The sequence below is a fragment of the Nipponia nippon genome, unplaced genomic scaffold (assembly GCF_047370975.1).
Source record: "Nipponia nippon isolate SJK-2023a ecotype South Korea unplaced genomic scaffold, ASM4737097v1 scaffold_11, whole genome shotgun sequence".
NCBI classification, from domain to species: Eukaryota; Metazoa; Chordata; class Aves; order Pelecaniformes; family Threskiornithidae; genus Nipponia; species Nipponia nippon.
In genome coordinates, this window is record NW_028262302.1 from 24,882,078 (window position 1) to 24,897,175 (window position 15,098).

A 15,098-nucleotide genomic window follows, 5' to 3' on the forward strand; every position below is an offset into this window, starting at 1 on the left:
CTTCTCTCCTCATCTGAAACCAGACTTGGAAAAGAAAATCCCTGCAGCTTTCCCCGTGAATTTGCTTCCCATTACGCCATCGACTTTTGAGACCTGATGTGCACTGTGTCTCTTCATTCTCCCCTCCAACTAAGCCTGACTGTTAGCAAGACAGCGCGATTGAATTGCATTTGAGAAAGTCATACGTGAAGTGAGCGAAACTTGCTGCCAAAATACCACCCCACTTATGGGAAATGAGAGGATTGTATTTCATTTTGCAGTTCACTCAGCTGAATCCCAAAGCCTCTGGCTGCCTGAAAAGCCACCCTCTTGGCTCAAGCACTTTTTGCTAGTGACAATTTACAAATTCAGAGCATCGGCATGTTGTAACAAAGCAAACTCCAGCTGCACTCTTGCCATAAAAGATGCGGTGCGGCAGTCTCTGCTTGCCATATGCTCACAAAGTTTCTCTTTCACAGCCTCTTCGTCATCAGACACTGGTGACTACTCTGTCAGCTGATGGCAAAGAGTATTTGAAAGAATTTCTTTTACAGACACAAACCCAATAGCTCCTCTGGCATAAACAACTTGTGACTGCATTCAGGTAGGGCTACAGAGAAACCTTTTTTTTGGGGAATCAAAATCAAAGCAAAACTTAGGTTTAGAATGAGCAGAAGTGGTCTGAATCCATTCAGCAGCAATTCTCCTTTTCTGCACTTCTTTTACTCCCACAAGCAAATCCATGCCCAGTTTGACTTGCTAACACAAGCAGGGGAGACCTCAGTTTAAGTCCTCTCCGCCTGACTTGAACCATCAATACCTAAATTCCCCAGTGACACACTCAGATGGGGCAGGGTACACGAGTGAGATTTTCTACTTTCCTCCTCTGGAGTACTGGCTCTAGCAAAGTCCTGCTGATTTACACTAATTTAGCTCTGCCCTACTCTTTCCTCAGCTCTTGAGGGAAAATATCAAGGACAAAAAAATATTAAAAAGGGAAATACATAAAAACTTCTTTTTCTAGAGCACAAATATTTCTGCTTTCAGTTCTAAACAAGATCCCAGGGCATTGAGGTTGTTTTTGTTTTCCTTGATACCAGTGCTCAAGAACACACCAGAAACACCCAGTGACCTAAAGGAGGTCCTAAGGACGCATTTTGGTTATTATCAGGAAACTGCAAAGATGAACAGGATGCAACCTTCAGAAATCAGGTGGTTTCTGATGGGGAGAAATTAGTGAAGCACAATTACAGTAAACAAAAGCAAAACAAAAATAACAGCATCTGTGAAATGGGTCCTAAAACCTATTATCCTTCTTTACAATGAATCTCTTCATGAAGGCAAACGGATCAAGTGCTTTCTAAACCTAGATATATCCATTTGTAGAGCATCTCTAAGCACCTACACCTAATTGCATCTTTCTGGCAGAAGAATTTGATTTTTGTTTCAGAGCTTTGTACCACTCACGACTAAGCGAATTCTCACTAGTCCTGTTCCACGTTAGAGGCCAGAACTTTTAGTGAGGGGATAATCCAGTTATTAAGGCCTTAGCCTGCAATACAAGAGACCCCAGGTTTAATTCCCTGGTCTTCCATAGGCTTCCCATGCCATGTAATTACTTACAATCGTTTATGTCACTGCAGTAGTTGAGTGCTCCGATTTTCCAGAGCTCTTAATATCATGGGCTAGAAAGCCCTGTCGCAGCTCGAGTTCACTTTTTGTTGGAGGTAAACACACTCATGATTAGAAGATGCTCACATTAGCATCAGAAGTCTGTGAGAAAAAGAAAAAAATCTACATATTTAGCAGCTAGAAAATCTACTGTCTTCCTTCATAAAATAGTCGCAAGGGAACAAAAAAGCCAGGTTCACCACTCTGTGTTATACTGACACCTAAAAATACTGACCAAACATTATCAGTATGCTGCAAATACAATACCTCAGCAGTGATCACACTTGTTATCATTCTAAAGAAATCAAAGTGTGTGGGTTTTTTCATCACAGTCTAGAGCCCCAGACAATCTCATGACAGGATGTTTCCTTCCTGTTAAAGCCAACATGCTCTGATGCCTCTAAAGCTCAGCATAAGAAAGGGAGGGGGAAACGAGGAGCTCTTCTAGCGAGCAGCTCTTGATCCCAAAAGCAGCTACTGTGAAGTTGCAGAAATTCAGGCTGTAGCCAACTATCATCAGTGCTGTAAAATAAGATGCAAAAGTCACCTCCAGGTAGCAGCCACCCAGGGAACAGAAACACCGAAGAACTGAAAGTCCAGTAAAGATTTCAGTTTCAACTTCCCACTAGTTAATGACAAGGCTCCTGGTTAATGCCCTAAATTTCAGCCTGTTTCCCAAAGCAGACATAGCGTAGTGCTTCTCTCGAGCAAGGCAGGTGCATTTCAGAGATGCAGTTTTGCTTTCGCTTGGGTTTCACCAGCAGCCCATGATACAGCAGACAAGCAGGGCTGCGATTACTTTTTCAGGCAAGTAACCAGCAATTGCTGAGTGGACTGTGCAGTTTTGGACATGCTCGGTCGATCTGTATTTAAATTCTTAGCTCGTTCCTCAATTCTGGCCCTCTTTCTCCAGTGCCTCTCATCACGGTGCTTGCCTGTTCATCACAGAAGGGACCCACTGTTAAAAATTGGGCTCTGAACATGGGCTAGAGCAGCCTGTGGTGACTGCAGCTTGCGCTGGCTGTTTCTGCGAGGTTCCTATCAGAACTAGGAAAATAAGCATTTCATCAAGAGGCTAAAACACAAATCATATTTGATTATACCCTGAAATTCCCCTTGTGATGAGCGTCTATCTGACCACATTTTACCTTCATCTCATACTTATGCAAGATACCTGCAACAAATCCACTCTGCTATTACTTGTCACTGCAGAAGAGGAATTGGCTAAGGCATTCAAGAGACCCAATCCAACAACACGAACGTTGCTCCAGAAGTTGCAATGAGTCTGAACTTCACTTTTTTTTTTTTTTTTTTTTTAAAATTTTCAATACGTTGCAGGTTATTTCCAAAACCCAAGAGGGCCTTCAGTATGACAAACGATCATTCCCGAGCACAACCTGTGATTTCAAAGCACAACCCTTTGCCTCCTCAAGTAATGGCTTTTATTCTCAGTTGATTTCTGTGGAATTTATTAGATGCATTTTCAGCTATGGAAAGGAGTTGCTCAGTTCATATACAACAGAAACCTTTCAGCAGAAAACTTCCAGATTCTTGCTACTAAAGATCTGATGAAAACAAACTCTCCTCTTTCCTTTAAATGGTCCCATCATTCATTACCCCATTTCTTTGAGTCAGTCCTCCACAAGTTACTATGAATTACTATCTTATCCAACTATTTCTTAGATCCTCTGTTATCACAATATTTAGTAGTATCCAGTCTTAAATGCATCTTTGTTCACAGTGCTTTTGCAAGGAAAGGGAATACTCTGATCCTTCTCTCTCCAAAGGGTGCTTAAAGATATTAAGTGATTTGATCAGGGGCAGGAAGAAGTCAGTAGCAGAACAGCCAAGTTAGGCCTCCTGATTCCTAGGTTAACACCCTCATCATTTAATCACCTTTTGATTCACTACAGTAAAGCCAGGCAGTTCCAGTGCACTAGGCACCGTTTGTACACACACAGCCTGAAATCTTAAAAAGCTTCATTCCCATGTCACAGGCAAAGATGTGAGGCACATGGATAAGAGAGCTCCCAGGAAAATTCACGGATACATGGTAGAACAACATCTAAGTGTGGCCAGCAACAGCTTTCCTCAAACTGTTTGCTGTACAGCCCCATTTTTTTTCTCCCAAACACACAAAAATCAAAACCCTGTCTTTGTATGCAGGTAGACAGCAATCCCCGGGGGATGACTGGTATTACCAACAGTCAGAACAAAGGATTATCATGAAGGCTTCACTTCTTCGCCACCCCAGTCACATGGAAATCATATGTTTGCTACTGATTAAATAGTGTGTATACCTGCTGCCTCTGTTCTGGAAGATGACCATACATTGTAAATCATTAAGAGAGCAGGAGAATGCCCAGACACAGAGACATGCACACACTTTGCTTGCCAAGTTGGCTGCTGAACCGTATAAAGGACGTAACTATGCAAACACACCTAAGTGTGGCAGGATTTTTTTGTTTGTTTGTTTACCCTTCAATCCAAGATAAGAAAAAGGTCAGGGTCAGGGTAACCGCGATTTCTAAGTGCCCATTAACCAAGCCAATGTTTTCTTTTGCTAGATTTAGGCTGGAGAAAGCCAGGACAGAGAGCACGCAAACAGCCGAAGGAACTCACTGCTTTGAGGATTGCCACCGCGTCCTGCTGGAGCCACGTTGGGTAGACGACTTCATCATTCAGAATGGCCTCGAAGAGGTCGTCCTCATTCTCCGCCTCGAAGGGTGCGTGGCCGCACAGCATCTCGTACAGCAGCACGCCCATGGCCCACCAGTCTACGTCAGGGCCGTACAGCATCTCTTGCAGGATCTGAAGAAGGGATTGGAAAGAAATATCAACCCTGAAGCTTCTTAAATGGAGCAGGGGAGGAAAAAGGATTTGGAAACATTAACACAGAAGTTCTCACTACTTCCTAACAGCGCTCTCTGCTAGGCTGGCTGCATGTCCAGGAACATATAGTTGATCTCAAGGTGGGAACCCCCAGATCAGCACAAAGGTACCTCAGATGCATTAAACAAGGGCTGAACTAGCTTGGCTGCTCACAGGGTCACCTGGGAAACAAGCCCTTAGAAATGATGCTAGGGCTTGGCAGGAGGAGAAGGGGCATTTCAGCAAAACTGGCTGAGCCTCAGAAGCGGCAGAGCAGCCATGTGTGTGGGTTGACATCGCCTTTTCCTTGCCCCTGGGAAGGAAATGGTCACCCGGCTCCGACGGCAAGGCTTTCAGCTAGAGAGGGGAAGGAGCGCGAGTGTGTGAGAAAGGCACAAACACCAACCACAGACAAAAATTCGATTGTGTTGAAGAAGGATCTGACACCCTGTCAGAACATCTGGCAGCATCTGGAGGGCAGCTGTTCCTTAAAGAGGTGTTTATTAATTTTGTAGTGAGATTGGGGAATGACAGGGAACAGGAGGAGGTAGAAAAAGGAACTGGGAAATGGGGGAGAATTCAATCTCCTTTCAAACTGGGCCAGTATCTGTATGTGCCTCAAGATTTTTGCAGCTGTGCCTCCATTTTTCACCTCACGTTTCCTAAAGAAAAATATGGGCTTATCCTGGTGCCTAGCCTGAAAGTTTACTCATGCTTTGCTTGCACCAGGGACAGATAATACATACACCTAGGAGGAAATCTTGCACCCGGCAGTCAAATAAGGTGTAGCTAAAGACACCAGAGAGTACACTTGCTGTTCCAAAGCTAACCTACGCTTTTCATATTGTAACCAAGGTTTCCTGGCCAAAGAAAGGTTTCCTATACCTCCGGAGCGATGTAGTCTGGTGTACCACAGAAGGTGGCTGTGGTAATGCCATCGTGAATGCCCTCTTTGCACATCCCAAAGTCTGCCAGCTTGCAGTGACCCTCGTAGTCCAGCAGCACGTTGTCCAGCTTCAAGTCCCTGCAATGAGAATCGTTCACCGAGTCGCTACGTGCTTGGAGCAGCCCCAGCACAAAGGCAGCGTCCCAGGCCTCAGAAGCTTAACCTGTAAACTGGACAAGCCTCATCATCATAAAAAAATAAACAGAAGTCATGCAGGAGGGGTTTTCTTTTGCTTCATCTCTTACAAAAGGGAGGGAGGAACAAACATCACTCTTCCGAACTACATTTAATATGGGCAGGTGCTATACGAGTTCGCCCACATGGCTTTCCAAACACACCACAAGCCTGGCTGGCAGAGCTGCTTCTCATTTAGCTCTGGGACTCGCTAGAGCAGAGGTTGCCAGAGCTGTCAAATTGCGTAATGATGTTATGATGCAGCAAAACGCACCGCACGGGACGTGCTCTGATTCAGCAAAGTGCTGCGCTGGGAGCACACAGCTGAAGTCGGGGAGGCGTGCAAGGCCTCTTTAGAGGGGCAGCAGATCCCCTCTTCTCCTGACGTGTGGGGGGTTAAGTCCCAGATTTCCCTGTATCGGGGCAAGCCTGACTGATAAAACCCACCTGGAGCGTTATCCAAGCTGAGAAGTAATGAAACTCCCTGCCGACACCACGCCACATGGGCGGGGGGAATCTTTGGCCAGCATGGGGTGCCTCCATCATAAGGCAAAGTCTTAAAGTCCTCCCAGATGTACTGATTCCAGCAGGACTGCACTAATGTAAGAAGAGAATGTCCCCCGTAGCACTCATGGCATGGGGACCTCTCCTTGCCATTGTCACAAGAGACCTGCAGCCAACCAAGCTGCAGAAAGGCACATTTTCCAATACATCACCTCTAACAGCCTGGGAGCGCCTCATCAAAAGCAGAGCTGCCAAAATGACAGAGCCCTAACAAAGCTTATCAGCTTGCCTGACCTTGAGATTGCCTGAGGGAATAGCCTGCAGTCAGAAGCGCTGTCAGGAACATGCCCAGAAAGCACGGGGTCATCTGCAGACTTAGGCAATGACTTCCTAAAAACACGTATCAGCTCGTAGCACCTCTGCTTTTCAGCTGCCAGACAAGCTCTGGGCACAGTCACGGATGGAAGAAAGGAGCTATGATGGGAGCTCTGTGCAGTACAAATAGGTCACAGTTCATTTTTTGAACTATCTATCTCAGGTATTGACCCAAGAGTTACACAGAGCCCTCACAGCAGCTCTGAGCCAGGGAAGTGGTGTTACCATCGCCATTTTGCTGAGATGGAGGACACCTTACAGGCCTAGACAAAGCCACTTTCAAAGTCATTCAGATGCCCAGATGAGGATCAAATAACTAAATACATTTGGGGGTCTCAGAGCCCCTTCATGAAATCCGTGCTGGAATTTGATCCATTTTGCCCTCTGGTTGGACACCTATTTCCCTGGGAAGGGGGAGCAATGGTGGTAACAGAGGTAGTGGCATCTCCTTATCAATACGAAAACCTATGGGTGAGCTGAAATCTGAATCCAGCTTGATCTTGTTCATCCTCCATCTATGATCTTAAAGTGAAAATCAGGTGGTTGATTGCTGTGTTGTGCACCGGCATTTCTATAGCTCACACCACCACCAGAAGCCTCTCTGGAGCTTGAGACAGCTCTCCCTCAACTTCACTGTTGCAGTGGAAAGACCAATGACGCATTGTGCTAGACAATCAGAGCCACAATCTGTCCTAGGGAGATAAGAAAAAGTATTATTAGCCTCTTTTGAACGGATGAGAAAGCAAGGGGTAAAGGTTAAAGAACTTTACCCGTGTCCCCCAGAGCCAAGACTGAACACCAGCTTCCTGAATTCCAGCTCCGGATCTTAATCGCAAGATCATACATCCTCTCTCTTCAACTTTAACACATGACATGGCAACACAAGTCAGCGAAAAGCCCTCTGCAATGATGCTGCCCTTCCCAGCAGGCCCACCAGCTATCCGGTGGCCAGTGAAATTTGGATGCCAAGGACAGTGCCCATGCCTGTCTCATGCTGCCATGTTTGCTCTGGGTGGGATGCTCAGCAGAAGACACTTATTTTTCCCCTTCTGAGAATCAAAAATGGCTGCTAAGGCATGTGGGCAAAGGCTTGTCCTGGAAAGGCTTTAGGCGAGCACAGTGAGAGGTATTGTACGTGCTCGCCCATGACAGTACGCCTTCAGCAGCAGTTTACAGCCAAAGCTCCTGTTGCTCTTCCCTGTGGTTCCTGGCAGAGCAGGCAAGCCCTCCGAGCATGAAGGCAGGCCTTGTTTCCAGGAATCTGCAATAATGTGGTTGAAACGCGCAGTTTATTCTTGGCTCTGTTTTAAATGCAGCAAACACCTTTTTGATCCTGGGCAGGCCTGACTGTTGAAGGGTGCCCCTAAAGGTGCAACTGGAAGGGGAATTTTGGTGAACCTGCTTGGAGATCCCCATTCCAAACCTCCCCTCGCTCCCCAAAACATCCGCCACGTCCTGGCATGCTTTGGGAATACCTCAAAATACACCTTCCTTCTATCCGAGCCAGCAGAAACAGTCACGTACATTGACTGAGCAGGTTACAGTCCCTCATGGAGAGCCTGAGGAGCAGAGGCAGGGCCAGCTCTGCAGACCAGATCACCAGCCACTCTGCTACTTCTCAGCCTCTGCCCTGCAGGACACGCTGCAGAAAGCCCGAAATCCCTGCTAGCTGCGTAATGCATGATGCTGGTCGTCAAGATGGCAGGAGCTTCTGCAGGTGCAAGAGCACTCTGCGCTTGCTGCATCCTCCCAGAGAGCCTCTATATATGTAACAGCCATTAAATTTAAACTGTCTGCCTCTCACTGAGCGAGTACAGTTTTAACCACCCAAGGCAAACCTCCAGCCCTTTGGCTTCTCTACATTGTACATTAAACCCATTAAGAGCGCCTGTTGTCTCCTTCTGCAGCTGGGATACCGGCTTCTCCTGACTTCTTTCCAGCAACGTGAAATCCAAAACTTGCATTTTCTATTTTTACATAACCTGTAACGTGACATTAATCTGCTCTCAGTTGCTCAGGCGCTCTGGCTACGTGCGGACCATTTTAGAAGAGGACCTCCTGTGACCAAACAAGACTTCTCAATTCTCTTCACTTGGCAAGGCCAGAGAAGATGGCCCCACGCATCCCCCTTGGAGCAGGTCTCAGGGGCCAGTACAGCGGCAGGCTCAGCCACGTGGCTCCTCTCCGGCAGCCCCATAGGATAATTCTCTGGGAAAGTCGCGGTTTAGTCTCATGTTCGAGCATTTGTCTCAAGCGATCCCAGCAGTCGTAAGCTCTGTAGTCGCTGCTTGACGTCGACAGGTCTCCCCTTGCGCCGTATCCTGTGAACCAGCACGGCCACATGAGAGGAAAAACACTGACAGGTTTCTGAGATTTACAAGGAGCTCTTCATTTTCGCAGCAAGGATTCCGGGAAGCTGATGAAACTGGAAGTCATCCAGCTCAGAAAGCCCAAATCTACCTCATTTCCTTAATACTTGCATTTTCCATTCAATATTTTTAGCAGTTCAGTGAAGCAATAACGGAGGAGAGGTTTTCTGAGGGCTGCATTTCTAAGGTCCTGCTGAGGTTCTGCCTTTCACCGGCAAACCTCCACTGGAAAACAGGCTTCACCCGACTTAGAAAGGCAGCCTTTGTCCTCGCAGGCAGCTACGGCACATCGGCTTAACGGCCTCCGTTTAGTCTAGACCCAGAAGAAATGACAAAATGAGCTGCTTCAGCGTCACTCGCTGGAAGAAGTGTTCTTTATACATCTGCCGCTTGAGTTTAACGTTTGTAAAAAAACCCAAAATTACAATTGCAGATGATCCGGTCCTTTTCTGAAGCATCTGTCAAATGCGATCTCCCTGCACCAGGGAGTTTTGCCAGTGAATAGGTGTTATACACATACCTGCCACTCGCTCTGCTCAGATCATCTCACTCGTGATTTAGAAACTATATTTGAAAGGATGAGGTTTGGGGTTTTTTTTCCTCTTTTGGCTTCACCACCCTGTGTTGTAAGGGCTGTGCGTGTAGTAAGGATCTTCTTTGCAGTAGTAGTGGTGACAGAAACGAGCTTCCAGTTTCAGTGCCTCAGCTCGAGGTTCTCCCACGTTTGGCAATTCCAAAGATCCACTTTAAAGCTCGTAAAAGCCTGTTGCTCCCATCTCAATGCAAATCACGTAGTCATGAAAGATGTAGGTACAGAGCAGTGGGAGCTAGCCACGAACATAGGTGCAACTAGTGTAATAATCCAGCCAAATGTTAAAAAAATATATATACACACACAATTAAAAACAAAATCCCCAAACCTGGAATTAGCTAAATTAATGATTTCAGCACTTCTGAAAGGGAAAATTTTGCTTTTTCAAGTCTTCAGCACATAAGGCCATTTACGCACTCTTTTGGAAACAGCTTTGGGGTGAGCAAATGTGCACTCAAACTCCCTTTGCAAGCAGGGAGTAGATTTTGATTTTTCTCCACCTCTTCTGCTGAAGTCATTTTACTTCATAGAAATACTGAAATCTCCATCACGATGGAGAAAAATGTGTTTCTGTTGCCTGCTCTGGTAACCAAAGCAATACACGTTTCCAACTCCTGCTCCAGCGAAATTGTAATTATTTTTTTGCAAAATGAAGCAACTTCAACAGAGGAGAAGGAAAGACACGCAACCTGAGGAATAGCACAGTTGGTAAGATACTTATTGAAGAGGTAGGATTTTTGAAGTTGGAGGCCTTGCTCCAAATACAGTGGACAACTGACTTAAACCAGTATTTTGATTAAATAAGGAGGAGAACAGATGGAGGTCTCAGTTTTATGTAAAGCCCTAAATACTCACGTGAAGCTAATATCATTTCGATTTTCCTTTGCATTCATTAATAACATCCAGACGAAAATATTTTATTTTACTTGAAACCAACACTCTCTTGAGTTGCAAAAAAATATTGTTGCTTTAAAAAAGCCCTAACAATTATTTTGGGCCCAGAAAATCTGAAACAATTTTCTACCTTTCTTTCCACACCAATTTTGTAGACTCAATTACCAAACTCAAAGCAAATAACTAATTTTCACAATTCCATTCCCACCAGCTTTGGACTAGGGACCTCCACATTTTGTTCCCAAGACTTCATACCACTTTGGGAATTAAGGCTATTTCCAGTCCTGTGTGCCTTGGGTTGGAGAGAACCCGCTTAAAAATTCCTTCACAGAAAATGGTTCACATCTCCCACATTTTTCTTATAGCAACCAAACATCATTTATTTTTATGGTCAAGTAAGTTTTTATAACCAGAAACTCATATTCTCACAGCATCAAGGAAAAGTTAAGCAATTTTTCTAAGCAGTGGTAAAGCTGAGTGTCAGCAGGCAGCAGTAAATACAGGCTAAAGAAGACACCTGCAATATGTTCTACCAGAATTAAGACACAAAAACCCAGGCTGAGCTGCTGATATTTGCTTAGTTGCGACCACATCTTTAGGGTAGGGGGAAATGTAGAAATCACAAATGAAAAACCAGGTTACTGGCCTTTGAAAAAAGGAGCCACAAAGCAGAGATCAGAAAAAGATGGAGCTGCACTGAGCTGGAGAAAAAGTTTGAAATCCTGAGTTTTGCTGCCAAATAAGAGGACAAGCCATTGTTCCCTTCCAGCCTCGGAGGCTTCCTCTAATTTGATGCCTGTCCTACTTTAAAGGGGAAAACCAGGATAGCGGGAGCTTACAGAGGGCCCCCGCTTGGGTGCAGACCCAAGCGAAGAACCACAGGTAAGACTCAGCGCTGTTACAGAGCACATAACCAGCGTGTAGCCGCGTACTTACACCACCACTTGGGGCTGACGTGCTGAGAGGGAAAGCGTTGCTTTATGCGCCCACAGCTTCCCAATCCAGTCCCTAAATCCTGGGGGATTTAGTCCATGCGCTCTTGTCCTTCCAGGCGCTGCACGAAGTAACGTCGAAATACAGCGCGGGCACTGCAAAACCTAACTTCAACTCCTTGTTTTCTTGAAAAATGTTGTCTTGGGTAAAGAAAACCTTCCTCCTAGTTTCCAATCAACTTCTGAGGTGCAAACCCGTTCAGACCACCAGCATGCATGCAGACAGTCCGACTACGGCAGGCATATGCAGCTTACAGTGCAACGTAACAGGACAGAAATGAAGGGAAGATCTCTCCAGATATTTGTAACTCATCATTACCAGAAAGTAGGAATGAAACATAGCAAGGTGCCCTTCTGCACTGTCCTAACAACCAGAAGCTGTTTTCAAAAGCTGACCATGCTTAAGTGTTTAGGGACCGTAAATAGAGCCACAACGGCTCCAGATCAAACTTCTGCATTTCTCAGAAACAAAGCAAAAGCAGAAATGTGACATAACGATACAAGAATCCAACTCAGACCCCAGGATAAGTGGTATGAGCGAGTGAAACTCCACTGAAAATTAACACTCATTGCTAAGCAATACAACAGGAGACAGCCGCCCGTCCTTGCTGCTGCTTTGTGCAGCCGTGGGAGGCAGAGGAGGCTTGTGGGGAAGGCTGATCCCACGGGCATCTCGGTACCTGAGCAGTTCTCCAGCCAGGAGCCCAGCACCATTCCTGGGGATTTTATGGCCTCATCCCACCACAGCACATCCTACAGACTCCACAGAGGGCTGCGGAGGGGGAACGTGGCAGAATATAACAGAGCCTCATGGCTTTTCTCTGCTTCACCTAACCCACCCACACTGGCATGCAGAGCACAAACCTTTTGAAATGCTCTGCACCTGTGTGTTAGGATAAAGGCATGATGGATTATGGCCACGCAGCCTCCAAAGCAGGCTCCACCTCTTTTGCAGACATCAGGATGGTACAGAGTGATGCAATACGGACTCGTGTACGGGGTCAGATAAAACGCCAGAACGCATGGCTGAACTCCTCTGAAAACTCACACCAGAGCACGTGGCCAAGGGCCGCTCTGGAGGGCAAGGTCACGGGTGTTTGTGCAAGGCAGAGGGAGATCCTCAAACTCACCTGCATCTGTGCTCTTCAGTATGTCCAAAGGCACTCTGTATAAGTCTTACACCCTCACAGGGATAAATTTGACTAAGCTTTAAAATACATTCTTGCTCTGTTGTGTGGGCTTCAGACTAAACTCTGATTGGCAAGCACTTGTTTCCAGAAGCGCTCTGTTATTACATTTTAAAGTCAAGCAGCCTTTCAAGCATAAGGACAAGTTTCTGCAAGCCATCTGCCTGGGTTAAGGCAGCACCATGGTTTTTTTGGTGGAGATGGGCCGCAAGCCGGTGCTGCCAGCTCCCCACCTGCCTGACCCCTTCCTGCTGGCGGGGTCTCTCTGGAAGCCGGTTCCCCAGACCACATCAGAGCATCGGTCCCCTCCCGGCGCTCCCTGGGCTGCCGCTCCAGAGACGAAGCAGCGCCCAAGGCGTTGACTTCTCTTACAGCAAAGGAGCTGGCATTACCTGGGATCCAAGACCTCTCTGATGGTTTGAAGCGCCAGCAGTCCCACCTCCCCTCCCTCTGGGCACTTCAGAAAAGCATCTGTGGAAGCTAACACAATTACCAACATGATTTCATTGCTATTGAGATGAACAAGCATGATTCATCCTCCAGTTAAATTAGAGTGGTAGGCTAAAGTATACAGGCATAGACTAAAAAAACCCTCGACATACCACAATAGATAATCACAAAGCTTCCACCACGTTAGTGGGCCTGAACCCAAGTGGTGCACATCCAGCAGGACCCCACGGGTGCCCGGAGTCCCTTCAGGGTCAGGCACACCTATAAGTTTCCCCTTCACTACATGCACGGCAGCTGTAAGAGAGCTAATGACAGTTTCCAAAGGCAGCTTTACAAGGGCAAAAAGACACTCTTGTGAAATGGGGCAGCCGAGAGCCGGAGCCATTACTGCTGAAACACAGACGCGCTGGAGATTGCTACGTTGGAGTAATCCCAAAGATGGCGCAATCCATATATATTTATATGTCCACATTTGTGTACGTACGTTTTTATATATATATATGTATATATATTATATATATTATTTGCTGCACTTTTATGTGGGACTCTAGTCAGGAAGGAGGAGTTACACTTGAGGTATTTCCCCGAATCCCAGAGCAAACGTCCTCCCATTTAATGCGGGAAGGCAAGAGATGGACAGAAAAAGGCTTCGTGTCCAGCTCTTGGTATGCACGCCACACACCCCCTCTCCGGATGAGCCGCCAGCCTAGTCCTGTGATAGACTCCTCGGTCCCACTGGGCAGCGACACTGGAATTTGTTGGCCCTGAAACATCACTTACTGAGTTGCTCCCAACAGAGCTTCTATTTTATGCTTGCCAGAAAAAGAGGGAAAGAGGAAAAAAAAACCAAACCACAACGCTTCTTTCTGTGAGTCCCCTTGCCTGAAGTCTTCAGAAGAGGCATACAACAGACTTGAGACCCAAATGCACGCACAAGGATCAGGTGTGGACTTACGACTGACTGTGCCAAGAGAGGTTAAAAAGCGTAAGCCTGTTATGTCACCTTGACAAAAATAGACTAACGTTGACTCAAAGCCTGATACAGAAATTAAAATGAAATCAGGCTTGTGCCTGCAGCACAACACGGTCTCAATGCTTCAAGATGGAGTGAAAGAGTTACCCAAGATTAACCATCACCAACTGCCCACAGCCCACCATAGAGCTGCTCGAAGACCCTGTCCCAGCTCCGAGCTGTCCTGGTAGGATCGGGGCAGGACTGTGTTGCTGAAAAGGCTTCTCATTCCACCTGCACAGAGTGAGACCTCCCCACTTCACCACTGCATGCCGCTAAACCTGCCCTGGGGGAATTAAGACAGTAGCTCACACCAAAGCAACTCTCCTGCGCTATCACTGCTAATCTCACAGCTGCCGTGATATCCACCCGTCCCACACTTGGACTCTAAGGAGAAGTGTTTCACTCCAGCAAATATCAAAGGAAAAAAAAATAACAATAAAGGTGGCCCTATCCACCACGATCGTGTGTGCAGACTGCCTCCGGCAACGGCTCAGGCAGCAAACAAACCTGTGCTAGTATTGGTAATGCCAGCAGGGCTCTGTGGGGAAGAAGATACTCCTGCATTGAACCTGTATATCTAGTCAGGCAGACTTCTCCACATTCATCCGATACGGATAAGATTCACTTTACTCTGAGCCTGACCCTGGATCCAGGGAAATCAGCTGAAAAAGTCCTGTCAGGTTCAGTCAATTTTGGATTAGGCCCTTAGGAAAAAAAAAATTACTTAACCTTATTAAGGCTCTGAATTACAGATCCAGATTTATAAAGCTAAGGCTATAGGCGCTAATCTCCTTTCTATAATGGAATGAACAAAGCTGAAAGCAAAAGTACTGTATTTTTAGACAGGATTTTTAAAAGCACTTTGCTTTGGCCTGTAGATTTCCACTGCTAAATTTACTATTAACTTTTGAAGAAGCAACACTGGGCCAGCATGGATGCTTTTGAAGATCTCACCATCTGCACTGAGTTTTTATGCACACAGCAGAAGAGCAGTCTCCGTCCTAGTGACACATACATTGTGGGCACAAAGCACACAGGCATCGCAGGGTACTGCCTAGCCCCCCTTGGAACGAAGTTCG

General features: G+C 46.3%; 1 protein-coding gene across 1 annotated transcript in view; it reads right to left on the minus strand.

Annotated features, from left to right (window-relative positions):
* Nucleotides 1–15,098, minus strand: part of PRKCH (protein kinase C eta) — a 121,298-nt gene that overhangs the window by 15,763 nt on the left and 90,437 nt on the right. Inside the window, exons 11-12 of the mRNA XM_009461708.2 lie at nt 5,407–5,545; nt 4,273–4,461 (exon numbers count right to left, since the gene is read on the minus strand). Coding sequence (XP_009459983.2) covers nt 4,273–4,461; nt 5,407–5,545 — 328 coding nt within the window. The remainder of the gene's footprint in view (nt 1–4,272; nt 4,462–5,406; nt 5,546–15,098) is intronic.